Source organism: Anabrus simplex, chromosome 8, assembly GCF_040414725.1.
Source record: "Anabrus simplex isolate iqAnaSimp1 chromosome 8, ASM4041472v1, whole genome shotgun sequence".
Classification (NCBI taxonomy): domain Eukaryota; kingdom Metazoa; phylum Arthropoda; class Insecta; order Orthoptera; family Tettigoniidae; genus Anabrus; species Anabrus simplex.
Genome location: NC_090272.1, coordinates 5,698,491 through 5,726,439, shown reverse-complemented (window position 1 = coordinate 5,726,439; position 27,949 = coordinate 5,698,491). Strand labels below are relative to the sequence as shown.

The 27,949-nt window shown below is 43.8% G+C and overlaps 1 protein-coding gene across 2 annotated transcripts in view; it reads left to right on the top strand.

Moving 5' to 3' along the window:
- The first annotated feature begins 953 nt into the window (after positions 1 to 953).
- The window catches only part of LOC136879178 (uncharacterized), a 60,828-nt gene continuing 33,832 nt past the window's right edge, over positions 954 to 27,949 (top strand). For both annotated transcript variants that reach the window (XM_067152948.2, XM_067152947.2), the window contains exons 1-2: positions 954 to 1,108; positions 13,924 to 14,037. In XM_067152948.2, the coding sequence (XP_067009049.2) occupies positions 1,042 to 1,108; positions 13,924 to 14,037 (181 nt within the window). In that variant the 5' untranslated portion in view covers positions 954 to 1,041. The remainder of the gene's footprint in view (positions 1,109 to 13,923; positions 14,038 to 27,949) is intronic.

Genomic DNA, 27,949 nt, shown 5'->3' with positions numbered 1-27,949 from the left:
AAAGTGAAATAAATGTTGAAATCTGTTAAATTTCATGTCAATAAAATATTGAGAAAAATTTTCATCTATTCTTTTATTGAATGGCTCTGATGCAGCCCATATAAGACAGACCCCCCGACAAGGGTGGGTGGTATGTGCTGTGTATAAGAACCTGTGTGTTATTGTGGTCGAAGATAGTGTTTTGTGAGTTGTATGAATAGAACCAGCACTCAGTGTCCGAGCCAGATGAATTAACAATTTAAAATAAAAATCCGCAACCCGGCCAGGAATCTAACCGAGGCCCTCTGGACCCGCTGACCATTCAGCGAAGGAGCCGTATGACCTTATTGTTGTTAGTATCACCTCATCTCCGCTAGGTGGCACGGTTACGATCAGGGCAATGAACTCGCAAGGAGAGTGGCACAGGTCGAGACCTCGTGGTCGCCAATCCACTCACCCAAGTTGGCTGCTCTTGTTTCTCTGATTTCGTTCCCACTCCACGTTGTCTCTTCCATTTTACTGATTATCTGCTTCCAAATGAGACGACTGACTACTTCAGAAGGCTGCGGCTCCTCCCATATTACAGGAGGAATATAATATCACGAACGAGAATCCAGGGAAATTATAGGACGCAGTGGAGGGGAAAAGTACTGAGTCTACTGCAGCCTAGCGTAACGTAACCTTGAACTTGAATATGAGAGTGTAGATAAATTAAGCAACCCTTTCTCTCCTTCCGAAGTTGGTCCATTATGCCACCGCCCACACATATCAGAGGATGACGTTAGATCACTTTTGCGCAATCGCTCGCGTGGGAGATTGTCCTGCCAGAAGGATATCAGCGTTCACGAGTTATCGGGTCACAAGGTTAACCGGACTACCTGACCAAGTCTACCTGCAGCATCACAGGCACGATGTGACCTCAGAGGTCAACACTAAGTTCGGCTCGCTCCGGACACGTTCGGCTCGGCTCATACTCTTAAATAGACAGCTCATGCAGAAGTCCAGTCATAGCTGTGTTCGATTCAACTCAGAGAAGACATCTTCAGGATCACTACTGTCACGATGGTAACGGCTACGATTCTACTGCTCCTGGTGGGAGCCGCCTCAACCATCGCATTCACCCCACCTCGTAAGTGCCTTATACTTTATTAGATAGAATATTTAACGCAGGCTTCCTATTCAGACGGCCGTCATTCGTGTCCCACTGCCTGTGTACTGCACTGTGGTGGTAATGTATAACTGACCTTGAAATCGTGGTCAAAATACCTGCAACTGGTGGTGAGATGGTCGAGTGTTATTGCCACCTTCTTCTAATCTGTTCGAATTTCGACTTCTACTTCTTTCTTCCTGCCATTTTCCCACACTATCTGATTGGTTGAACATTCTAATAACTACGCTTGTTGTTTTCGGTGACGTCGAGGTGCTGGAATTTTGTCCCGCAGGATTTATTTACCTCCTAGTTAAACTACCGACAGCCCGGGATGGAACCTGCCAACTTGGGCTCAGAAAGCCAGTGCCACTTAGCACGCTGATGAAGTCCACTGTGGAGGGAGGTGTTGTGTTGCGACGAACACAAATACACAGCCCGTGAGTAAGGGGAATGAACTAAATGCAATTAAAATCCTTGGCCTTGCTGAGAATCAAACCTGGGATCCAACGAACCGAGCTGACCATTCAACCGAGGATCCGGACACGTGGAATGCATTTAAAATATCTCATTCCTGTGGTAGAACTGTCGATCGCGTGGCGTCGTCACGATGTCTACAGCTTCCTTCCTGCGTGGTGCGGGTTGTATGCATTCAGGGGATGGGGGAGTCGAATCCCACGGACAGTAGTTCTAAAGATGATTTTCTGTGGTTTCGAATTGTCATACCTACCAAATCAAAGTTGTCGCTTACCAGAGTGGCGCACAAGCCCTACGATGCTACTAGTACTATTTATGGGTTCAAATTCTGCTTTAAAATGAAGTGTAAATTAAGGTTTATTGTGCTTTGCTTTGATTTCCTAAAATCTCTACAATGTCTTGAATATCATTACCACGAAAATGTGCAAAATTATTACAAATAATAATAATAATAGCCCGAATGGTGGACGTGGCCGTTAAGGTGACACCTTGGTTAGCATGTTCGAGTTGCGAAGTTGGGAAACATTTTCACCATCGAAATCCTGGCGGCATGCTAGCCTGCGTATCGAAGTCTGGGTTCGATTCCAAACGTCACCGCAGTGTTCATATGCAGTGAGGGAATACGACGCTGATGATGGTGATTCGTCCGTCGGATGGCGACGTTAATCATTGAGCAAGTCCCTGGTGTTATTGTACAAGAGTAGGCTAGGTCCAGACACTGGATTTCACTCTGTGCCTATAAGATCTCTCGGGAGGTTACACGCAGTTATTCATTGGTTAATTAATTAATTAATTAATCAATAAATTAACCTCTGTATCTTATAATAATTTTTCTGTATTCCTTCTGTATTCCGAGGACACGTCCGGCTCGCCAGTTGAAGGTCTTTTAGTTGACTCCTTTAAGCGACCTGCGCGCTGTGATGATGAAGACGACACATAATCCCAGCCCCCGTGCCAGTGGAATTAACCAATGATGGTTAAAATTCCCGACCCTGCCGGGAATCGAGCCCGGCACCCCTGTGATCAAAGGCCAGCACGCACTCGACTTTGCTAGTGGTTTTATGTGGCATTAACAAATTGAAGGCTTTTGATGACGAAAGGCCTCGAAAGGTAGTGGCCGTGGATTTAATTAAGGTTACCTGGATGAAAACGGGAAACCACAAACGATTTTCAGATCTGCCGGTGGTGGGATTCAAACTCACTATGTTCCAAATGTAAGCTCAAAGGTACGAGACGCGAAAGGTGCAACCAACTCTTTTGGTAAAATAATTTCTTATTTTTTAAATAATAATAATCATAATAATAATAGTAGACGAATAATGATTATAATATTTTTTAATTAATTTCCTGTGGCTATTTCTAGCCGAGTGCAGCCCTTGTAAGGCAGACCCTCCGATGAGGTTGGGCGACATCTTCCATGTGTAGGTAGCTGCGTGATATTGTGGTGGAGGATAGTGCTATGTGTGGTGTGTGAGTTGCAGGGATGTTGGGGACATCACACACACCCAACCCCCGGGCCATTGGAATTAACCAATGAAGTTTAAAAATCTGTGCTTTCGGAATCTACGGGAATCGAACCCGGGACCCTCTGAACCGAAGACCAGTACGCTGACCGTTCAGCCAGCGAGTCGGACGTTATAATAATAATAATAATAATAATAATAATAATAATAATAATAATAATAATAATAATATTTCTTTCTTTCTTTCTTTCTTTCTTTCTTTCTTTCTTTCTTTCTTTCTTTCTTAATCTGTTTACCCTCCAGTGTTGCTTTTCTCCTCGGACTCAGCGAGGGATCCCTCCTCTACCGGCTCAGGGGCAGTGTCCTGGAGAGCGATAATTTGGGTCAAAGATACAACTGGGGTGGAGTACCAGTACCACTCATAGGCGGTCTCCCCTGCTATGCTGAACAGTGGCCTTGTGGAGGGATGGGAAGATTCGAAGGAAAGTCAAGGAAGAGGGAAGGAAGTGGCCGAGGTCTTAAGTTAGGTACCATATCAGCATTTGCCTGGAAGGAAAGTGGGAAACCACGGAAAAACACTTCGAGTACGGCTGAGGTGGGAATCGAACCCACCTCTATTCAGTTGGCCACCCGAGGCCGAGTGGAACCCGTTCCTGCCCTCGTACCACTTTTCAAATTTCGTTGCAGAGCCGGGAATCGAACTCGGATCTCCAAATATTGACGTCCCTTTCCTCACGTCAACCTCATACGTGGGGATAATTGAACAACAGCGTGTTTCTGTTGTGTGTAGACGAAGAGAAATGTACTAAGACGGACACAAACGCCTAGTCCCCGAGGTAGAAGAATTTACCATATGCAGTTAAAGCCAACCAGGAATCGAGCCGAGAGTCCTCTGAACCGAAGGCTAGTATTCTGACAGTTCAGTCAAGGAGCTGGAAATCTTTTAAATAGCAATGGAGAGGGTATGATGGTCAAGTGATACGGACAGCGATTCGTACCCAGACAATACATATTCGATTTTTAAAATGAAAAGTGACGTCCAGTGCATTAGATTCTACGTGAAACTGCAGGTGTTGTGGTTATGATCACCGTCACGTAAAACCTCAAGTTTGCTTGTCTGCTTAATAATAATAAAGTTATTTGTTTTACGTGGGATTAAGTCGTTTGCCGACTTCAGACACGCTGAAGTGCCGGAATTTCATCGCGAAAGGTTCTTTTACGTTCCTCTAAATCTATGGATACGAAACTGGTATAATTCAGCATCTCAAAATACCATCGGTCTGACCAGGCTCGAAACCGACAACTTAAGCAAGGATGGAAACTTAATAAAATCGCATAAAGACACTGAACGCCAGGGTGACTTCACCTTCGACCTCAGTGCAGTCTGGACTGTTGCCATTTGGCCAGGATATTTCTGAGCCGTTGTTAAATCGAGCAGAGAATAGAAGGTCAATGTCAACTGACGAGGGAGATGTGATAACTACAGCTCCTTTGCTGAATTATCAGCGTACTGGCCGTGAGTTCGGAGGACCGCGAGTTCGATTACCGACCGCGCCAGGGATTTCAACTGCGTAGCTTATTTCGTCTGGTTCGGCGACTTTTGTCTCTTCATTTACGCAAAACACACGACAGAAAGACCCAAACTCTCTATGGATTGGAGTGGTAGAGTAATCGCTCGGTATACCCTCCCAGTTGGTAACCACCGGTCCCGTAGCTTAGTCTAGCTTTGCTTCCACTTGCTCGTGTTAGGGCATTCATTTTCACGATTTCTCTCCTACCTCCCTCTTGTTCTGTTCTTACCCCGACTGACCGCTCCCTGTCATTTGCTGACCCTTTCATTGTTCAAAACACAGATCTCTTCCATTTTCCTCTGATTAGTATTGATGGAGGATAGTTGCCCAGTCGTACTTCCTCAAAAAGAAACACCAATGATCACCACCACCAGAAATACGTAATAGTTAATACATCCTCCAGAGAGGGCTGGTGTGTTCAAGGGCACACGGCCGTTAAAAAAAAATCAAATGCGCACGATGTGCCCACCCCTTGGTATTAGGCAAAAATATCTTAGAAGAAAATTAAATGTAAACGGCCCTACATGGTCTATATTCTTGGAAATCTAGAAAAGTCGTAATACTGTAAGATATTTAAGTACAGCACAGACCGTAGCTGCAGACAGATTTCCGACAAGTGATACTTTGTTTCATTGGTGTTTTTGTTGATCTTATGAGATCGGGCTAACTTATAGACCTAGATGAGACAGAAAAGTCCTGGTTGTCGTGATTATGGTTTTAGGAGGAAGAGCAACCACAGTAATCAAAGGAGAAATTGTGAGATCCGATCCTTCGAACATGAAGGTGTCGGGGAAAGAAGGGGAAGGCCCACGAAGGGCATGAAAATGAAAGACTGCTAAACCTGGCACCATCGGAGTTGACCAAGAGAGGTCGAATGGACCTGCCCCATGTTAGAGGAGTCCGCGGTCCGCAACTCGTGTGCACGGGGATGTTTTTATACCGTACCCTTAAGGTGTAGGGCGGGCCTCCTACAGGGTTACAGAGATTCGTGTGCGGAGAACGCGAAGGGTTCACGACCGTAGCCTAACCCTCCCGACATTTTCCTTAGTTTAGGAGAATGGAAAACCACGCGGGAAGTTTCCGCTGTTAGTCTCCTCTTACGACAGGCTGGGTATCGTGTCAACCCACAGGAGACGTTTCCCTGAGGCAGTGACGTCAGTTCCGGTCAGCAGCCATACTGTGGGTGATGACGCGAGTACCGAACTCTAGCACTCAGCCTGGTTTTACTGTTGAGCGTAACCACCAAATAGAGAGAATGAATATCATCCACTACTAGGAAGGTCGTGTACGAGTCGACCACACTCAACTGAAAGAAAAATGGCCAGGTTAATGGTAGAGTGCTTCCTGCGACTGGAGTGCCACCTGATGGTGCAGACTGCTTCTGTAAAGCGAATCTGTCCACTTAAGGAGACAGTCAACAAACTTGCATCTAATGCATTAGCCTGGTAGTATAACGAAAATAGCGGACTTATGGTGATTGAAGAAGGATTGGAAATTGTCCACAAAGTGACACACAGGTGTACTTTTAAACCCACACGACATCCTGCCTCAGTGATTCAATCACTTAGCCTTCAGCCTTGCATTCTGAAGTTCAGTGATCACAAAACGTCACAAATGAATGACGCTTGACACATAGTGAAGGCTGCAGGTGGGTTTCATTTTCTGTAGGGAATGAGAACTGAATAGTGAAGATTTAAGTCGTTTTTGTCCTGAAACAAAGGAAATGACTATAGAAATCGACTTTTAAAATGTATTTTACAACAACGACGACGAGCGCGTGATGTTCTTATCACACTTTAATTATTCTCCAATTAGAAAAGTGCATCACTTCACTGTCAGACTTACTTGTAATTACTGTTGTTGTGCAACACAGTTCATCACCAAAATACTATCAGCCCATTCCATTTCAAATACAGGTTTTGAAACTGATATTTCAGTAGATCAGTGATCTCTGCACAGCACACATCTTCAAAACCGAACGAGTTGGCCGTGCGGTTAGCTGTGAGCTTGCATTCGGGAGATAATGGGTTCAAACTCCCACTGTCACCAGCACTGAAGATGGTTTTCCATGGTTTCCCATTTTCACACCAGGCAAATGCCGCGGTCGCTTTCTTACCACTCCTAGTCCTTTCTTATCTAATCATCACCCTTAAATCTATCTGTGTCCGTGCGATGTAAAGCAAATTTTAAATATATTTTACTTCTACCCCCTAGTATATCGATTACCAGTATTACCTGTCGTCCTCGGGGACACGGGTTCGCTTCCTGGTATGACCGGAAATTTAAGGCTGGAAGGTTAAAATGATACATGCAACTCACCACTGTGGGTGTGTGGCTGAAATGAGCTGCACGACCTCGGGACGACTTTCTTCTTATTATTATTAAATGTTTTCTCCTTATTTCCGTTCCTATTATTATTATTATTATTATTATTATTATTATTATTATTATTATTATTCAGAAAAAATAGAGCCTTAAGCTCAGGCGGCAGTGTGCCGGAGTCTCACAGCTGGGTTCCGTGGTTCAAATCCCGGTTACTCCATGTGCGATTTGTGCTGCAGTTTTCCTTGTCACCTTTCATTCCAGCAACACTCTCCAATATCATTTCATTACATCTGTCAGTCATTAATCAATGCCCCAGAGGAGTGCGATATCTTCAGCAGAAGGCACAATTCTTATCCTCGCCGCTAGAGGGAGGCTTCGTTCATTGCATTGCTCACACGGTAAAATCACCGGAAACAGGCTGTGGATTTTTCATGAAGAGAAAATAGTTCGAGAGGGGTACTTAGCCGAGGTGGTTAAGGTGTGCTGCGTTCATCAGAAAGGACGCGTGTTCGATACCCCGTCAGGATATCAAAACATTAGAAGCAACTTGACCTTTAAGTTCACTTAGTCTACACCAAAAGTGAGTAGCACGTTAATTCCACAGAGCTGAAAGTTACGGGTAGTGGAACCTCCATTTTCTCCAAAGGGCTTCACAGACTGTACTGAGATGCCTTAGTTTAAGGGCAGTTGTCTTGTGTCTCTACTCACTGTATGTGCTGTAGGATGGGCACAGTCTGTTGGGAATACCGGTGATGTAGCGATGTCATCATCAGAGAAGTGGGACAGCGAGGTGAGACGGTCATAGTGAGTCAGGAGTATGTTCACGAACCCACTCTAACTGCATTTGTCTTTGGGGCGTCATGGACTGAGTTACCTTGGTAATTACTAGGCGCCATTTGGCTTATGAACGTACTGTACATTTCCTGAATGTTTCACTCAATCTGCATCTTTCTGCTTTTCAATACATGACCCGAGTTAATGTCATTCATTAATACAGAGTGCACAGTATGTTTGTATTTTAACGGCTGTGTCTTTAACTAATCTCGAGTAACGTATTTTCTAAAGAATAATGATGTGGTTAAGTCGTTCGCTGAATGAAGAAATACTATTTCATTCACGTATATGGCTGTCATGGAGTTCCGGGTTCGGTTCCAAGGTGATTGTAAACTTCATTGGTTAATTCTCCCCACTCGGTGGTTGGATTTGTTTAAAAACTGGTGATTTGCCCATCTAAATATCAATCCCAATCTTTCATGTGACGTACCATGATATCGGTTCTCAGGGACATGAGGGGTCAACCCTGTGCCTCATATCGACTTGTGAATGTAGATTCTGGTGCACGCCCATTGAACAGAGGTTCTCATTGCTCTACTCGTAGAGCAATTAAGAGAAGCGCGCGCTAAGCGGTTATTTCATTCCCGTACCTCATACGAGGAAGGGCGGGCCAACAGCTCAACTAAGGAGCTCTTAGGCCATAGACAGGAAGAAAAACAGAGAAAAATGGAAAATGCAGCGGGTATGTATCGTACATACCAGGTGTGTAGTAAACTGGCGTAAGGAGACAAGTGGGACCCCAGGGGAGACCCGCAAGGCACCCCGCACAAGCAAATCCCCGCGAACAGCAGAGGGAAAGGGGATGAGAACTTTATTTATTGTTGGAGCAAAGCATCTCGGGCGCGCATTTCGAAAAAGACAATGTTACATAGCGTTACAGAGAGTCATATTACACATACTGAGCTGGAGAAATAAGGGGGTGCTGGAAGTAGTGGGAGGCAGGAGGAGGGGAATGTTGTGAGAGAAGGGTGTACAGGGTGATGGTCATGTTGGTGACGGAAGTGGCGAGTAAACGGAGAAGGTCCAAGATCGGGAGGGGTGGGAGAAAAAGTATGGGTGGCGGGACTGGTGGTTGGCGAGGAGAAGTGGGGGGCGAAGAAGAGCGGACATGGCGGGGAGGGGAGCGGGAAGGTTCCACTCGATAAGTTCTTCCTCGGAGACGGACGCCGGTGGTGATCAGCTGGTCAACGTCGGCTGGAGATGAGAGCTGAAGACGGACCATGAACGTGGGGCCTTGGTCGTTGAAGATCCGAAAGGCTCGACGGGTCGCAACACCAGCCAGTTGAAGTTCGGTCTGGATATCCTGTTCCGGGATGGCCGGGTCGATGCCACGGACTACGCAGCTCAGAGATGGGTGGAGAGGCTGTGCTGCCGCGTCGGGCGGGGATCTACGCCGTGTAGCCGAAGCGTCGACAGAGGGAAGCAATGGACTCGGGAGAGAGGCGGGTAAGGAGATGGGGGGAGTAGACATGATAGGAGAAGAGTGGCTAGTCGTGGTCAGTACTGGCGAAGTAGTAAAGGGGGTGGAGGCAGAAGTAGTGAAAGTGGGTGTGGTGTTGGTAAACGTAATGGAGGTTGGGGTTGGTGACGACGTCTGGCGAGATAAACGGGGTTCAGCTGTGAGAGGAGGGCCGATAAGGGATCGTAGGTCACGGATGAGAGAATCAGGAGTGGGAATCACCTCGTGCCGTCGACCAGCGATGATGGCGCCATCTGCGATGAAGTTCTCCACTTGGGCTTGTTCCCGGAAGAAGGCGAGGACGTCCGGTGAGGTCTGGCCAGAAGATCTGTCCTGAAGCCGGGCAACTTCCCAGATTGAGTGGCCGTGTCCATCAACTTCATTACAAATGAACCAGTCGGAGAAGGACGTGTCCACAGGATAGGCGTCTGCCCGTTTGATTGTTCTTGGACCGACTGAGCAGAGAAGAGCGCCACCCAGCCGTGGAGAAGTGAAAAAGACTTGTCACCGAAGCCCTATTCGTAGTGTGACAGTGTGTGTGTTAAGACAGAGGTTACGTGCTGGGTGTACCGAAACTCAACGTTAAAATTTCGTGAGTGAATTCGGCACTTAGAGAGAAGAAAAAGCAAGGTATCGCAGCGTGGATAGCGAAATGCATTCCGAGCGTGTATGTGCTGAGTACGTAAGCGACACACCAGTTAGAAATGTTGCTCAAGTAATCACGTTCCGAATAAGTTTAATAAAGGCCTGACTTACCACTGTTGTCTCCACATCTTGGTACCCGGACAAAGCACAGAAGTACGCTAGCACACAGAAGCAAGCTGGATGTTCGATTAGCACCACTGTTAGTTATACAGCTATGGAGAAACTGCAAGAAATGATGGCGCCGAATTGAGGCGTATAAGGCATGTAGACTGCCGTTACCTTTTCCCACTGTATTACGATATGCTATTCCAACACGACTGACTCGACCTAGCTCGATAGCTGCAGTCGCTTAAGTGCGGGACATAGTCGGTTCTAACCCCACTGTCGGCAGCCCTGAAGATGGGTTTCCGTGCTTTCCCATTTTTGGACCAGACAAATGCTGGGCTGTACCTTAATTAAGGCCACGGTCGCTTCCTTCCGACTTCTACTCCTTTCCTATCCCAATGTGGCCATAAGACGTATCTGTGTCGGTGCAACGTAAAACAAATTGTTAAAAACATAGACTTGTGGGTGACTGCGAAGAAAACTGGAGCATGTTGTGAGAGGCAAAGCAGAAAACGATATATTGGTGCAAGGAGAGAAAAGTCACGTTATAAGTTTCAAGTTTCAGTTATAATTATTACTGCTTCTATGGGGTGAAAGTAAGCCATAGGGATCACAGTAAGTACTAGGTGTTAATGTAAGAAATATCTCCATTAGGGGAATCGCATTAATGGGATTGTAAATAAAGTTTACAAATCTCTTCATATGGTTATGAGGGTATTTAGGGGTTGTCTTAAGGATGTAATGCCGGTCACGGTGTAACAGTAGCGTGCCTGCCTCTTACACGGAGGCCCCGTGTTTCATTCCCGACCAGGTCAGGGATTTTTACCTGGTTCTGAATGCTGGTTCGAGGTCCATTCAGTCTACGTGATTACAATTGAGGAGTTGTCTGACGGTGAGATGACCCCGTTCTAGAAAGCCAAGAATAACGGCCGAGAGGATTCGTCTTGCCGACCAATCTGCAGGCCTACGAGGCGAGCAGCCGTTGCTTGATAGACCAAGTGCCTTCTGATTGTTGCCCCATGGGTTTGGGAAAGAGCGTTTAAACCACTGTAAGAGCCCAGGTAGACTACGGTTCGAGTCAGGACTGCTTCATTCGAGGATTGGATTAGATCAACACGATTTCTTCGGCATGATTTGCGATAAAATAGTAGTGTTACTAAAATATTGCAAAACTTGGTGTGGGAGTAAGGAAACAAAGAGCTCGACAACTAACGGGAATGTTGCGAGCTGTCAGTGGAATGACATCAGTAGACGAATAAGCTTGAGTGAAGGTTTAGGTCATAGTATCAACATAAAATTGGAATTCAAGATGACAAATTTTTGGGGATTGAAATAATTTAAATACCGATAATTTGAAAAATGTTCAAGTTATTTTATGTCGTTTTAGAAACTATAGATAAACAACTGTTAGAGAATCTCTCACAGGGACAATTGACTCAAATGTAGATCAGTCCTGAGACTACTGCAACATCTAGTTTTTAACTTTTCTCGTTTTTACCTAAGTTCCTTTCCTTTCTAGTCTTGTATTATCCTACCGAAGTGCCAAATTTTAATTATTTGTTTTTGCAGATTTGCATTAAGGTGTACTCGTGCACCAGTCAATTGTAAACTGATCTGTTCTTTCAAATGTGAGGCAGTTTTACTAAGAAGAACTTAATTCTGCCAAAGTCGCCATAAAATGTACATAATTTGCACAAAATCTGCGCTATAAATATTAATTGTCATTATTTTGTTCAGAAGTTTATGACTGATATCTTCCGATTTGTAGAAGTTAAGATCTGGTGTCTTTCGCAGATATTTTCGCAGAAGATGCAAGCGCTGTTGTTTTCCGGTTCGCAGAAACAGTAATTTCTGCATATCTTGTGGTGATATCCACGGACCGCCAGCGACTGTATGAAGTGGTGGAGCTCCTGGTTTGTTCATCACCGCTTCCGTCGTATAAAATTCTTACGGATGTCTTCTCTTTCCTTTATTCTCTTCTCTATTACCGTTTTCCAATCGGGAATGTGGGGCACACAAAGTGTCATTCTGAGATAATGGATCAAGAAGATCTTTCGAGCTAGTACTTACCTCAGCCTGGAAACAGTTAGATACTTCAAGTGTAACGTTCACGAGGTGAGCTTCCACTGAGTTAGGTTACCCCTTTTCGATGGTTGCTTCAGTGAACGTCAAGCCTTAAGCGTGTTGTGCTGCAGCAAACAGCCAACGGAGAAGCCTGCTGTGTTGTCAAGACTGCTTCACAAGCTACTGCCTCTGCCATTGCCAATACTCAATAAATGATCAGTGGAAATGTTAGCCTAAGGTTTAGCAAGTTGTGACTAAATGGATAGAATGCATGCCTTTGGTCAGATGGCCCCAGTTCAGTTCTCAGAGTCAATCCTCTCGTACTTTCAATTACCCTGCCTTGGGGACTGAGTGTTTATCACGTCTTCGCCATTCATTTCATCCTCATTAGGTCAAGAGCAAACGTATACAGATGCCATTCATTATTATTATTATTAAATTAAAATGTTGAATTGTAAAACTTTACCCATCGTTCACTGGTTTATTACCTTCCTCGGGAGATCAGTGGTGGTGTCCGACCCATGACCACAGGTTCTATTCCAACCAAGAAAATAGAACACTAAACCTGGAAGATTGTATTTCATTTCGGCACATCTACAAATAAAAATAAAACTGTATTTCTCCTAAAACCCCGATTAGCCCGGTCCCCGCACTTAGCTGGCAGTGCCTGCTCTCAGAAATACGTGCAACGTTTTTATCTTATTGCTTTCGATATTTGTAAATGGAACAATGTGTCAGATTCTTACATTATAATGTGCTTTAGATTTCCATCGTTCTCACCTGAGGTTTGGTCCTCAGTATACGCCACTGGTAGCGTTCAAGTTACGAACCTTGACGCTGTCTAGAGTATGGAAGAATTTTGTGCGCAGTTTATCCCAGGTTAGTTCCAGTTTATAGGTGAGAATGGGGAAAATATTTGTGTTGAAGGTTGTTATCGCGGTTTTTATGGATAGCGTAGTTAATTCTTTGATATCATATATAGTTTTTGTGGCGACGGTTGATCATTGGTTGGTGTGTATCCTGAAATAATTATTCGTGGTCTGAAGGGTCAAACCCAGGTATCTGATGTGGTTTACTCTTTGTAGAGGTACTTGTTTGCCTTCATTTTGTATCTTAGCTCGTTTTCGTCAGTCCACTTTTCCAAATCGTAGATTGCCTTTTACAGTTTATGTCTATCCTGTGATCCCAGTAGTAAATCTCTGGTGATACTCCTGTGTGTGACGGGACTGACGAGTGCAGGATGAGATTTGTGAAGACTTTATTTACCTCGGCTATGGACTCTAGTTTTGTGGATACGATACTTCTATTCAGTTTGTCGATTTGAGTTAGATTTAAACTGTTATTTTATTTAAGAATTAGAGATTTTGTTGAACAAAGTACATTTCACAGTCCAGACTCAGACTTTTAGGATTGCCGGGAGCAAGAAACTACGCAACACCTGTCCTGTCCTATTCGTTGTACACTGAAGCCAGTGAAGAGGAAAGTACAGTCCGGGTGTCTGTAGTGGGTATTATTATTTTAAAGGCAGTGGAACTGGACTACAAAAAACAAAACTCGAAGGTTTCCGACCCTTGCGAAGAATAAATGAATCTTCAAAGAAAGTAGAAGAGCCTCAGCTCGTACGACAGTCGGGAGGTGCTGTGGGTGATTCTGAGCCAATACCACCTTGTATTACAGTTAGGTTATGTTCCGAGGGCTTTTCTAATCTCCATTGTGTGTCACTAATAAGTAATTTAAATGATTGTTAATTCTTAATCAATTCTTTTTTATTAATTATTTGTGCAATGTAAATCATCTTGTATCATGTAACAGTTGTCGTGAACGCTGTAAATGGGCTGATGACCTCTTCCACAGGTGATGTCTTAACCCGACACCGCCGTGGCGCAAACGATGGTGGCAAGGCTTCATCAGGGTCTTCTTCGTTCTCCTCATCCAGCTCCAGTTCTAGTTCCGGCAGTGGTGCAGGAGGTAAGGAATTTTCTTCTAGATTTTCTAAGACAAAGGAATCAAATATTCTACCTCTCTTAGGACATATTTCGTATTTTGTTTGTGAGGCTAAAGAAGGCGATGGAGATACGAACTCTGATTATGATGATGATGCTTTTTGTTTAAAGAGGCCTAACATCTAAGGTCATCGGCCCCGATACGAACTCTTTATCCTTTGAAGCCTAAGAGAGGATGTTAAGCTGGGTGGAAAAGTAAACACCTGATGAAGAGCTCGCCATATTGTACGGTATTCGCGCTACCGTCCGAACGGAAAACATTGCGTACGGTCTGAGCACATACCAACACGATGTCTTCCGAACTGAGCGTTTCTACACTGACGCAAGCAGAAGGACTGCATTTCTCTCCCCAGCTCGTAATGTATGATATATACAGGATTGTTTCGTACATACTTTTTAGATGGAAGAAGTATTTCTAGATACATTTGTGAGAAATAAAATAATCGTAGATATCTCTGATATTTTTCCTTTGCTGGCGGGATGTAGTATTTACAGTGCACTACGTCTTCTGGTATGGGTTATAATAAATTTGTTACTTTCATTGATCTCTCTGAGTCTCATCCTTGGCTTTGATAATATGAAAGTGACTGAGGTATGAGTGATGCTAGTAATACCATTCCTTATGCAGCCAGTCCCTGGTTTTTTTTGCTAGGGGCTTTACGTCGCACCGACACAGATAGGTCTTATGGCGACGATGGGATAGGAAAGGCCTAGGAGTTGGAAGGAAGCGGCCGTGGCCTTAATTAAGGTACAGCCCCAGCATTTGCCTGGTGTGAAAATGGGAAACCACGGAAAACCATATTCAGGGCTGCCGATAGTGGGATTCGAACCTACTATCTCCCGGATGCAAGCTCACAGCCGCGCGCCTCTACGCGCACGGCCAACTCGCCCGGTAGTCCCTGTTATGAATGGTGTGAAAATATCGCTCATAGGGTCGGTTGGTGCATGCATTTCAGTGGGCTTGGCAGACTGATATGTAATAGCAACTTCTGGCTCGGTGAGGAAAGCCTCTTTAGTGATGTCTAACCTATTTGTGACAACTTACGGTGGAGCTGTCGAGGATCAAACCAGCCTTCGGGCTGAATACCCAACTTGTACAACATATCTCCGATATTGTTCCTCTAATGTACGGAACATGAAGTTACGCTGTACACAACTTTCATGATTTTCTATTTTGAATCAGCTAATTCTATATCAAGACTGCAAGTTGTCATTTCCTGTTTTAGGCCCATAATTATTTTCACGCTCCGGCTACCGTACCGAGTTCCTCATGTTGTAGACATATGGAGCGAATCTCGTAGTGTACGGAATATTATAATGTTATTTACATGGATTATTTGTTACAATACATTGTAGAGTTTTGATTTTTTCTTTTAATAAGAGGAGATTGATGATGATGAGAGGCTAATGAGTTCATCTTACTGTAGGTTAGTGAAGTGTCCTTTCTGGTCCGATGGTTAGATGTTAGGCCGCTTCAGGCAACATCACAATGTGCTGTGAGAACCATTACTTTGAAAAGAAGCAGTCAGTATATTCGGCACATGAGACTGAAGAAGTGACATGCACTCTATAGAGGAAGAAGTTAGTTTCTTATATGAAAGGAGTCTATCGTATTGTGAACATAAGAACCATGGCCTACCTCCCAGACGCTCTGTTTGGTCGTGTTAAAGACCTGCTGTTTGAAACCGTAGTTGAGATTTAGGACGTCCTATACCCATAATATTAAAAGAAGCATTCTGACAGACAGGGCTGGAGGGAGGACCATTGCACGATGTTGCCACATTCCTTTTTCGTTCTCTTCGCTTGTGGCTCACTTGTTCGTTAGCTCGGACCGACCCAACAGACTTATCTCCATCGCAACCGGAGTGGGTCCGGCCTCGTTCCTATGGCAAGCAAACCCCTTACTCACTTCTCCCCTCCCCAGCAGACGGTAAATGGACCTCCGTCTAAGAACTTCCCGAACTCATCTTTCAACATTACGACTACAGTCGTGCAGCACATCGCGTCCATCTGCTCTCAGGTTAGTGTAGGTTTGTCACTTTTTCATTGTTCGCAGCTAAAATGTAAACAAAATTCAAACAGTGTCGCACGTTTACGCTCGAGCGCCTGGGAGGTTGGCAGTCCTTCTTACATCTTTAAGCGCGTGGAGCACCGTAACTAATCATCGCAGGCCTGTGGTTCCTATGTTCATAATAATTGTATTTGTACCTTACACCCTTTTTAATTTACCAAACAAAGTTTTACGCAATATCTCTCTGCTGAATCAGTCGAGGGATCGCATATGGGATTTTAGAAATAAAAATGCATATCTTTTGGTTGAAATTCCAGGTACAGCTGAATGTTCTACACGCTTAATTCTTGTCAATATGCGAGGAGAAATATTTATTAAGGGACATGAGGTGTTAGTTTTATATTCAAGCTTAACTAAGAGCAGCTTTTAGTGTAAAGGATAATTTTCTCGCACAGACCATGGAGTATCGACAGAAACACGTAGTAATCGTACGCTGCTCCCCATATCTGATAGGGTTAAGTGATCAGTGGGTGAGAGAGAACCTGGAATATGGCCGATCGGGGACCACCTTTGGCAGCAATAAATTTCCTTGAACCGTCAAAGTAAACTGCGTGCTACTAAGATCCATATTGCTTCCAGATGGCTCTCCTTGAAGGATGAGATCACTGGAAATGAAGCTCCTCGAGTGCTCTTCACGGATGTTGGACCTCAAGGTCAAGTGTGTTTACCTCACGTGGATTAACACTAGACAGAACACGCGAGTTTCAACATACGAAAGATATTTCCCTGCCAATGGCAAGAAAATGTGAGACGCTGCGAATACAAAGAGCTAACTTAATAAATGTGTGCGTTTGTGTTCTTCATTGTTCGGCCTCATCATGAAATGGCTTAGATATGGTTATGTACTCTTTTCGGATAAATATATTTAATCAGAAAACTGCAACTGAATCATTTACTATTTTCTCTATGCGTTTCAATATTTCAAGGACTGAAAATCCCTAACTAAGGAATCAGGAAGCTATAAGAGAGGTTTCCTTCATCCAAGTGTTCTTTAATTACAAAAATATCAAATCAATCAGTTAATTTGTAATCGGTCGTACGTCACCAGTATTGTCATTCTCTTGTTTTATTTCCTAATTTTTTTGAGTTTGGCCATCCATGATGTCGACAAAAAGCGTGGTTGAAGGTCAAGAGACATAACGGCTGTATCTAAGGTATGTACTTTATTGCTGCTGGACGCACTGCAATTGGACAGAAATAAACGTTTTTCCGATCATTTCAATTTACATGACAGACTTTTCAGGGTCTTTAAGTTAAATTGGTGTTCTCAATATTTCAAATTATGCTCACTGTGTACACAGAACCTTTGTTTGTAATACCAACAACTTAGTTCACACAAGGACATCATAATTTCATCGATTGGAGATATTCAAGTATTCAAGCTACGGACACTTTTAATTGTGAAATTGCCAGAGTTTTGCCCCGGTGTAGCACTGGGCTCATCAACTGGATTGGCACACCTTTCTAAGTCGCTGAGTGATCCGTTAAGTTGATCTCTCCCTTTATTTTATTCTATGATGAAATTAGTTAATTAATTACTGTATGTATCCACCATGTCAGTTATCACACATACTTTTTTAATATGATTTGTTATAATGTTTGTAAATATAATATGTGTCAGGCTCCGTGGCTAAATGATTAGCGAGCAGGCCTTTGTTCCGAGTGGTCTCGGTTCGATTTCCGGACGGGTCGTTGATTTTAACCTTAAAAGGTTAATTCTTCTGGCTCGAAGACTGAGTGTGTGCCGTCCTGTACATTCAAAATCAGCCTCATGATCAAAGACGTGCACCAGGCCATAACACGTTGTCTCACATTAATCTGCTCAGATATGAGAGAAGGCCGTCTGGCCTTAATAATTAGGCCAGAATAAATAAAGCACCAATGAAATCAATACACATTGGCATTGCATCACCTCCGACCAAACAGTTCCAGAACAAACGAAGAGAGACATGCAGGGATGCCATATCGCCATTATCTGTTGCCCAGTAAAATAACGAATGAGACCTTCCACAAAAATCCAGTTTTGATTTCTCAGTTTGGATTACTGAATACAGGACGAACATGCATAAACAGCCTTGTTTAACTGATCTCACGTCCGACTCGTTGGCTCAATGATCAGCGTTCTGGCCTTCGGTTCAGAGGGACTCGGGTTCGATTCCCGGCCGGGTCGGGGATTTTAACCTTAATTGGTTAATTCCAGTGGTCAGGGGGATGGGTGTTCGTGCTGTCCCCTACATCCCTGCAACTCACACACCACACATAACACTATCCTCCACCACAATAACACGCAGTTATCCACAAATGGCAGATGCCGCCCACCCTCATCGGAGGGTCTGCCCTACAAGGGCTGTACTCGGCTAGAAATAGCCACACGAAATTAATTAAACTGATCTCACGCATGGTCGATAGGTTTCATGTCAGGAAAACACGGCGGCCACTCTAGTCGAGCGATATCGTGATCACACACGATGGTTACTCGGACTATCGTTCTTTAAGGCGAATGCCCTTCCAAAGTGCTGGCGATACGGATGTCACGATGTCGTCCATGTATCTTACGCCCTCCACGTAATGTCACCCAGAAACATCACCTTGCTCTAAGTGCTGGACAGTGTGTTTGACACGTGAAGCACGACTAAAATGTCTCCAAACAAGCTCTGGACGATCGTGAGAAAGAGACCGTTCAGCACAATGTTGGGCGCATGTGTATCGAGCCCCATGATATCTGGGCCTGCCCATAGGCGTCCATAGTGAAATTGAAGGTAACAGTCACCCATTGCAATCGTAGCCCTTGGACGACCACAGTTCCTGTCTCTCTGTACCACTTGCATGTTCGAACCACGACCCACACTGTCCTTGTTATCCAACCTTATAAAATGCACGGCCGCAACCTCCTCTTCCCCTACGTGAGCGGCGTGTTCTACTTGTGGATTGGGGTACGTGGAGTTGTGAGAATGTTGAGAAACACCATGCGGACCGTATTTTCGGTCTGCACAGGACAGGCGAAAATATCAACACAGTTAAATGACAGACAGTGATGATGGAAAGCTTACTTTGGTGCGTGTATTTCCGTAACACCTCATGTAGCCTGGCAATCATCAGACAGTAGTGAGTGTTTGACTTACGTTAAAAAGCAAGAAACCATCGACCTATATGTGACACGTAAACAGAAGTCCTGAGTAGGAATGGTCTGTACACAAATCGTGTTGTTTATATCAACTCAGTGACTTTTGCAAAACATCGCTCGATACATTTGGGCGACTACTGAGATAAGAAGTGGTTTACCTCATTCTCCACAGTGGCGAAACAGGTGCGGCCATCTTCTGCAAGTGAAGTTCCCGCTTCCAAAGCTATTGTCAGTATAGAAAAAAGACAATCAGAAAGAGAATCACCCATAGCATATATTCTTAGATCACCAGGGACAATGAAAGTAAACGATGCCTTTAGCAGTATCATGTACCGTCTATCCACAGATTCATTTCTGTCACGATTTTGAGAGGGTTCATAGGGTACATAGTGCGCAGACGACATCTCATTCCTTGACGGTTTTGTCTGTCCTTTTTTACAAGTTGTTTTAACTTACTTCGGACCGACACACATAGATCTTATGGTGACGATGGGATAGGAAAGGGCTAGGAATTAGAAGGAAGCGCACGTGGCATTGATTAATTCCAGCATGTGAATCATCCTGTGACAACTGAGTTCCGTTCTACTCTTCAGTCCTTGAACTGGCCGCAAATCGAACCCAGGGTCTTGCAATACGAGGTCTAGAATATCTTTTATTTTCTCCCAATTTATGAGCCTCGGATAGACTCGACTGATGTGGGTGGAGTTATGGCTACTCTCGTCTTCTATGCTTTTTCTTGTAGCGGAGAATGTGTAATATTACATTGTCTTTCCTGCCTCCCACGATATTAAAGATAGTGCATCACTGTATGTTTACGTCCACCAAGCTGTCAGAAGAAGGTGACAGAATAAAACCTGGCCGCCCACGACTTTTGAATACATTCCATTTTGTCGAGACGTACTTCTCCGATTTTGAAAATAATTACAGCGCTGAATTTCTAATGTCCTTAAATAAAGGGTAAGAGTTGAAAAGAGGGCACTATCACTTATTGACACCCTATAAAAGTACTTTAAGTCGATTTGGTACCATGACAGAAAATGAAAGCAGGATGCCGAATATCATTTAAAGTTTCTGGGGTTATTTAAGGACCGAGCTCGATAGCTGCAGTCGCTTAAGTGCGGCCAGTATCCAGTATTCGGGAGATAGTGGGTTCGAGCCCCACTGTCGGCAGCCCTGAAGATGGTTTTCCGTGGTTTCCCATTTTCACACCAGGCAAATGCTAGGGCTGTACCTTAATTAAGGTCACGGCCGCTTCCTTCCAACTCCTAGCCATTTCCTGTCTCATCGTCGCCGTAAGACCTATCTGTGTCGGTGCGACGTAAAACCACTAGCAAAGAAAAGTTAAGGTGAACATCTTGGTGGAATAACCCTTTATTTAATATGAATATCTTAAAACAAGAAACAGAAGAAACAATCGCATCGTTATGAGAAGACAATAAAGATTATTTCAACTTCCTCTCACCAGAGGTTGCCAGTTGATAATGTATAATATAATTTCATAAAAGTATACATTCAGCGTAAAGTATTGTGGCATTTCCTCTATAATAACGCTGTAAATGGTTACTAATTAATGATACCGACCAATTAAATGTTGTAATAACTATATATGATATTAAAATTACGTTAATTTTTTACAATTTAAAAGTATTCACTAAAAATCTTACATGTAAATCGGAATGATGAACAAATGATAAGTTCGATGTTATTGCTCGTAGAAACGGTATGGCACCTACCATTATGTTTTTCAATATTTGCTTTTCTAGGCCTAAATACGTCGAAAAGTAAGATAAGATTTCGGGAATGCTGCCCGGTCTCCCTCCAGCAGCCCCGTGACCTCTACGTTTCTTTACAAAACAAGGCTTTCGGTTCGTAGATGCTCTTGTTTCCTAAGTCAGCTTCTTCTGATATTCAAACGGTAAAGTTGGATCGATCATCGGTCCATTCTTGCTATGCGGTTCAAAGTATGTTATATCAGTTCACCTTATGCTTCCATTTACCGCCAATCCAAACACTTCGTCTTTAAGCATTAAGCCTTTTTCTATGTGCGCGCCGACCAATACGAGTGATGTCGAAAGTTCAGTAAAACGTCTCCGAACGGACAGAGCATGGGCAATGTGATAATACCTGCCTGGTAAGGAGCGGCATTGGCTTTTACGTACCATTCTAAACATACAACACCATAGTGGTCCCTAAATTGTGGTGGTTATTAAGAAGAAGTGCAACTCGACAACCATTCTCTATTAACACTAATCAGAAGCAAAATGGAAAATGTCCGGCACTAGGAAAAATGAGGGTATCGGCAAAAGGAAGGGCCTGAAGAAACACGACTTGACGAAGTGAAGTTCGACAGATAAGAGCTAGGGCCGTGTGGTCACCAAGACGAAAGACCTTGGGTGCCCTTTTCGTAGCCTTTTCGGACACGTGCCACCTCCCCCACCTGGTGTCGACTTGTTACGAGGTGTGTTCACGAGGCCTCTTAGCATTGAACTATTCCACATCATTTCCCAAATATTTACCATCTTCTTATTTCAGTGACGGAAGTTAATATTCGAATCCCTTTAAGTTCGTTTTGTGATTGTTAACAGAAGCTTAGAACATTTTTCTTGCGAGTTGTGCAGCAATCGCAGGGTTATGCAACTTTGCTACAAGGTTCATTACTGTGACGCGGTAATTCCGTGGCCTTGTATAAATACACCTGAATCATTTTACATTTCCTTACCATGCTTTAGTACCGCACTTTCTCGAGCTCGTAAGCACCGAAATCTCAATGTATAAAATATTTATACCTGAAGTAATATGCTTTCCTTAGTTAATTGAGATAGCATTTCTGACTCCGTGCCCTCAAACTCACTTTATCATGGTAATCTGCATCCTGAAGACCCTTTTCAAATAAATCTTGTCGGACTGAATCAATAAATACTCGTTTGAAGTTTCCCCTGCATCTCGACAGTATTCCCTCCTTCAGTGAGCTTTCATTGATTTCGTGGTATTTCCACGTCATTATTAATTCAGTCTCACTCCTCCTGCAAAACGTGGCATTTCCATCGCCTGTGAGTGTCACTCGAATGTCGTAAAAGGCGACTGAAACGGTGACAGAGATTCTCAGCTTGTGAGTGTGGGTTGGGGACCAGGTTGCTATCTGGTCAACTCTTGTTCTCTTCCGACCCCTCCTACAGAGGCTAGGCTCTTTGAAACACATATCTCTGAGACTGCATTGGAGAGAAAAAGAAACTCGAAACCCTCAAGACCTTCCCATTTTCAGACCAGAAAAATAACTTACTTAAGGCTCTGTGACTTCCTTTGCAGTTCTAACTTTGTCCTATCCTTTCGTCAACTGTCTGTGATGCTGCCACCAAAAACAAATAGTAAAAAGTGGCAGATTATTTTCATTTTCACGCCTTTCGTGACCCTTGCCCTTCTTTCGCTGATACCTTCATTCTTGAGAGTGTCGGACCCTCTTCTATTTTCCTTCTGGTTAGTGTTAATAGAGGACGGTTGCCTTCTTCTTAAAACAGTCATCACCAGAACACTTAGGAGCAGCAGTGGCCAATCCTAGCTGGAAAAGAGGGCGGCTCACGGCAGGAGTTTACAACAAGACCACCATACTGTACACCAGACGATATATTTGGCTCCGACACTATTCCCTGTTACCGGGCGAGTTATTGGGTTCAAACCCCACTGTCGACAGCTCTGAAGATGGTTTTCCATGATGTCCCATTTTCACATCGCTTCCTTTCGACCCCTAGCCCTGTCCTATCCTATCGTCGCCATAAGACTTATCTGTGTCGGAGGAACGTAAGAAACAACACTATTTTCAGTTTCTGCCCTCCCAGTCACCGGCACTGCTCACATTTTCCAGTCAGGAAACAGCAGCACACAGTGTGTATTTCTCACTGTATAATGGTGAAGACAGCCCAGCGCTGTCCTGGAGCTTGCATATGGCCATGGCAGTGCTACCCCCACACCCCAGATACAGAGATCAATGTTGAGGGCACTAAATTACTACATCGTATTAACGCGTTCAGCAGCTAATGGCGAAGAGTTTCAGAGAGGATAACGGAAGAATGTCTTGAGTTCGAAGAGTCAAATATGTGAATATTTAACATAACCACATTATCTATGTAGATTTTGGTATAGAAACAATATTGAATACATAAGGCGTAAGCACTTCATCATTTCGAAGAGATTGTAAACAAGAAAAATGTTCATATTATACTTTTCGATGTGTACATTTATGTAGGGGTAGCGTGCCTGCCTCTTACCCACAGGCCCCGGGTTCGATGCCCGGCTAGGCCTGTGGACTGGTTCCACGTCCCCTCATCTTACAATTGAGAAGCTGTGTAGAAAGCCGAGGGGATTCGTCGTGCCGACCTCACGACACCTCGTAATCTGCAAGCCTTCGGGCTGGGCAGCGGTCGCTGGGTAGGCCAAGGCCCTTCTGGGCTGTTGAACAATGGGGTTTGCTTTTCTAAATTTTGTAAAAAGTGACATATACATTCATATGGTTTGGTATGAATACATCAGCCATGGAGCGTAAGAACCACGGTTTACAAAATGACCACTTCCTAGAGACACCAGACTATCACTGACGATCTCTCTGAAACCACTCGCCATGAGCTGTCCACCAACTCTCGTCTCGATATCTGTGGGGTCCCTTGTCAATGTAGTGGTGGGTTTATTAAATGTAATGTTATTCTGTTACGTATTTCCCACCACATTATGTGAAAGAGTACTTTCATAATCAGTTATTACGAAGATATAACATAAGTAAATAAAGAACAGTCGCTTGTTTTTCACAAGGCATAAACTGTACGAAGAATATATTCTAATTACCGTGACTATATTTTGCATTACAAAATACGTAATACGGACATCGTTCTTATAAGGATACATGTTCATTTGTAACGATGTACCTATTATTTGCATCTTTGCTATAGGGCGTGAAATATCTAAAGTGATCGCTCTACTTGGATGCAGTCGAATCACCTCCCTTAACGTTCCTCAACCATCTTTGCAAGATCCACTACCATTCAACCAGAAAGTTTATTTTTCGAAGTTTTGTCCTACATTATATTTCTTCTCTATCGCATACCACCTCATCATCTCACATCTTGTAGACTTCACCTACAGTATGTGTTGAGAGAAAATATTTTCTTCCCCACCTATCTCGAGTAACAAGCTTCGTGAGGCTCTTCGTTTGCATCTGTTGGCTTCGTCCGTGTTCGTGTTGCAAGGACCATACTTCAGTTCAACCTGTAGAGTGTGAGAGTCAGCCCGAAGGCCTGTAAATAACGAGGGAACTTGTGGTGAACACCACGAATTCTGCCCACCGTTAATTTTGGCTTTCTAGACCAAGGCCGCTATCTCAAAGTCAAGCAGGTCCACAGTTGTTTTTACATAGATTGCTTGGACCTCCAACTCTCCGACCTCGTCGAGAATAGAACCTAGGGCTTCCGAATAAGAGATAGGCTTCTTATCCTTAGGCCTCGTACACTATTAGACTTTCCATTATAGTATGTATATTTTCTGGAAAAATTTTCCTTTCAAGACAGTGTTCGCATAACAAGCATGCTTACTACTGGCTCTCCTGTATGCAGGCAGCTGAGATTCTTATTAGGTGCTGTGTGTATTCCCTCACCATTCCTCACAAGAAGACTTGAGTCTCACGAACAGGTCTTACGTGACGTACCATAAGCATCTCTCTTTGAGAAAACTCGTCTGCATTTGTGTGTCAAGGACATTGAATAGAAGATTTCCTAGCAAGTGTTTACACAGTACATCGATTTGAAGTTCTTCACTTCAACCACATTTCTGAGTTCCTTTGCCCACTTATTCGTACAGAATATTCCAGAACAGCCTACGCGCAGTATAAGAGCATCTGAGAACACTCACATGTGGCATACTTCTCGTGTATTTCGATTATGAGGTCTTTGTTGGCGAACTTTGGGCTCTGGGCCTTTCCTTATATAAACCACTATTACATGATACGATTAATATCGAGCTGAGGGGCCGCGCATGTTAATGTGGTATAGCTATGCTTTCGGAAAATGAGTGGGTTCGAACCCCATCGTCGGGTGCCCTGAGAATGATTTTCTGTGACTTCCCGTTTTCACCTCCAGGTAAATAGCGGGCCACAGCCTATTCCTTCGACCTCCTCACCCACCACTCACTATTATGTATTTCATTTTCATTTTCATTAGTTCTTCAGTCGAGATTGGTGATGGGAAGGGCATCCTGCCGTAACAACATCCCCGACCCCGTATCAGGAAAGGGGGCTAAGAGAGAGACATAAGAATTACTTGATTAACCCCTTGACACCGACCTCCATACGTCTTTTACACTCCTGCTGGCCTAACTTCATTCCTTCTACCTTGTGAAGTTTTAAAGTTGTCAAGACGAAAATGGTATATCTTTAAAGCTGAAACTCTCTGCCTTCTCTTTCCGCTTGAGACCAAATAGTTTTACATTTCTGCTGCATTCTAGCGGATGTATGTTTCACAACAGGATGTTTCCTTGTGTATAGATTCATGGTATAAATGACTATATGTGCACTAATATGTCATGATCTGGTGAGGATCCCCTGAAACCTTGTAATTACTTGTTTCGCTGTTACTTTGAGATATGGTATTGCATTGCGTGGAAATATTGCACAGTGTACTTTGAATGGCAGTGAAGAAGTAATAGTTTGAATAAATGAGACGACAACAGAAATATAAAACATAAGAAATGTAAAATGTCTCTTCTCCATTAGTACGCTATAAGGTCTATATAAAAAGTCAATAATTGTAAAATACATTTTTTAAAAGTTTCTGCTGTAAATAGTTTAAAATAATCAGAGCTAAACTGTTGTAAGAGTGAATGTTTAATATCACTGGTGCATTTTCTTTCTGCTCGCACCTGATCGTGAAATGTTCCGCCTCGCCGAGGAGTTAAGAAACAAGCAATATTACGACAGGAATCAGAAAACTACAATTCTGAAACTAACTATAAATTTGCCTCCTCTGATTTTCAATGTGCATGTAGAGGAAATGGGCCGGCCCCATGGTGTAGGGGTAGATTGCTTGCCTTTTACCCGGAGGCCCCGGGATCCATTCCCGGCCAAGCCAGGGATTTTTACCTGAACCTGAGGGCTGTTTCGAGGTCTACTCAGCCTACGTCATTAGAAGTGAGGAGCTATCTGACGGTGGAATAGCGGGCCCGGTCTAGAAAGCCAAGATTAACGGCCGAGGGGATTCGTCGTGCTGACCACACGACACCTCGTAATCTGCAGGCCTTCGGGCTGAGCAGCGGTCGCTTGGTAGGCCAAGGCCCTTCAAGGGCCGTAGTGCCATGGGGTGGGGGAGGTATATACAGGAAATGGTAAATAAATAAATGACAACTTTTGAAAAGGAATGACAGTCGAAAGATTAATAATCAAGACGCTGAAATCCGTCGAAGATATCGTTATTTTATCTGAGTCGGCAGAAGAACTAGAGAATGGCTGCATGAAGCGAATAAAATCACAAGATGAAAATAGATAAATCCAAAATGAAAGTAAGGGAATGTAATTGAATAAGGTAAGGTAATGCAGGGTAAATGTGCGGTGAGACCGCAAATGCAGAAACTGCACTGTTGCCCAAGAGCAGCTGTGAAAGTCACTGAAATATCTAGAAAGGTCCAAGGGAGATGATTGCTCTGGTATGGCCACATTAAGCACAGGAATGAAAATTATGTGGGAAGGAGAATTTTCGACATGGAGGTGGAGGGTAGGAGGGAGAAGAAGAAAATGGATGGATTGTGTTCGGGAGGATCTCAGGGGAAAGAAGTCAAGAGAAAATGCCGTTTGGGGCCGAGGGAAGTAGAAACGACTTGTCAGCAACGTAATGCCGCATGAACGGAAAAATGCGGAGGAGGAGAAGAAGAGGAGGAAAATAATAATAATGTTAGGAAATGAAATATTAAAGGAAGTAGGTGAGTATTGTTACATTACGAAGAATGGCAGAAATGAGGAGGATATAGCACAAGCAAGGGCGGTACGGATGTGTGCTAAGGGTAAGCTGGGTAGATCGAATCACGAATGAAGTGAAGCTGAATGGAGATGATCACAGAAGAACAATTTCGTGAAATATGACCAAAAGAAGGTAGCATCTTGGGACACCGAGAATTTTCTTGGGGAAAGGGGTAGAGGGCAGGGACGGTAGGGATAGACCATAACATGAATATGACAAGCGGATTATAGTAAATGTAGGATGCGGTAGTTACGTAGAAATGAAAAAGTTAACATATAATAGGGTAGCCTGGAGAGCTGCATCAAACCAGTCAACAGTCACACATTCATATCGTGCTCGCCACAAATCAGCTTCATGAATGAATTCAAAAGTTCCGACAATCCACCTTAAGGGAACTTACGTTCCTATTGTTAGCAGCGAGAGAATTCCATGATGACCTGCCAGCAGAGATTGTAAACAGTAGGGTGAATGAGGAACTGAAAGTATTAGAAGAGGTAATTTCCGTTATCTGTGGAGAAGTTCAGAACGACGACCTTGCACTTGAAACTACGTCCGACTCGTTGGCTGAATGGTCAGCGTACTGGCCTTCGGTTCAGAGGGTCCCGGGTTCGATTCCCGGCCGGGAATATTCCAATGGTTCGGGGGCTCGGTGTTTGTTCTGTCACCAACATCCCTGCAAGTCACACACCACACA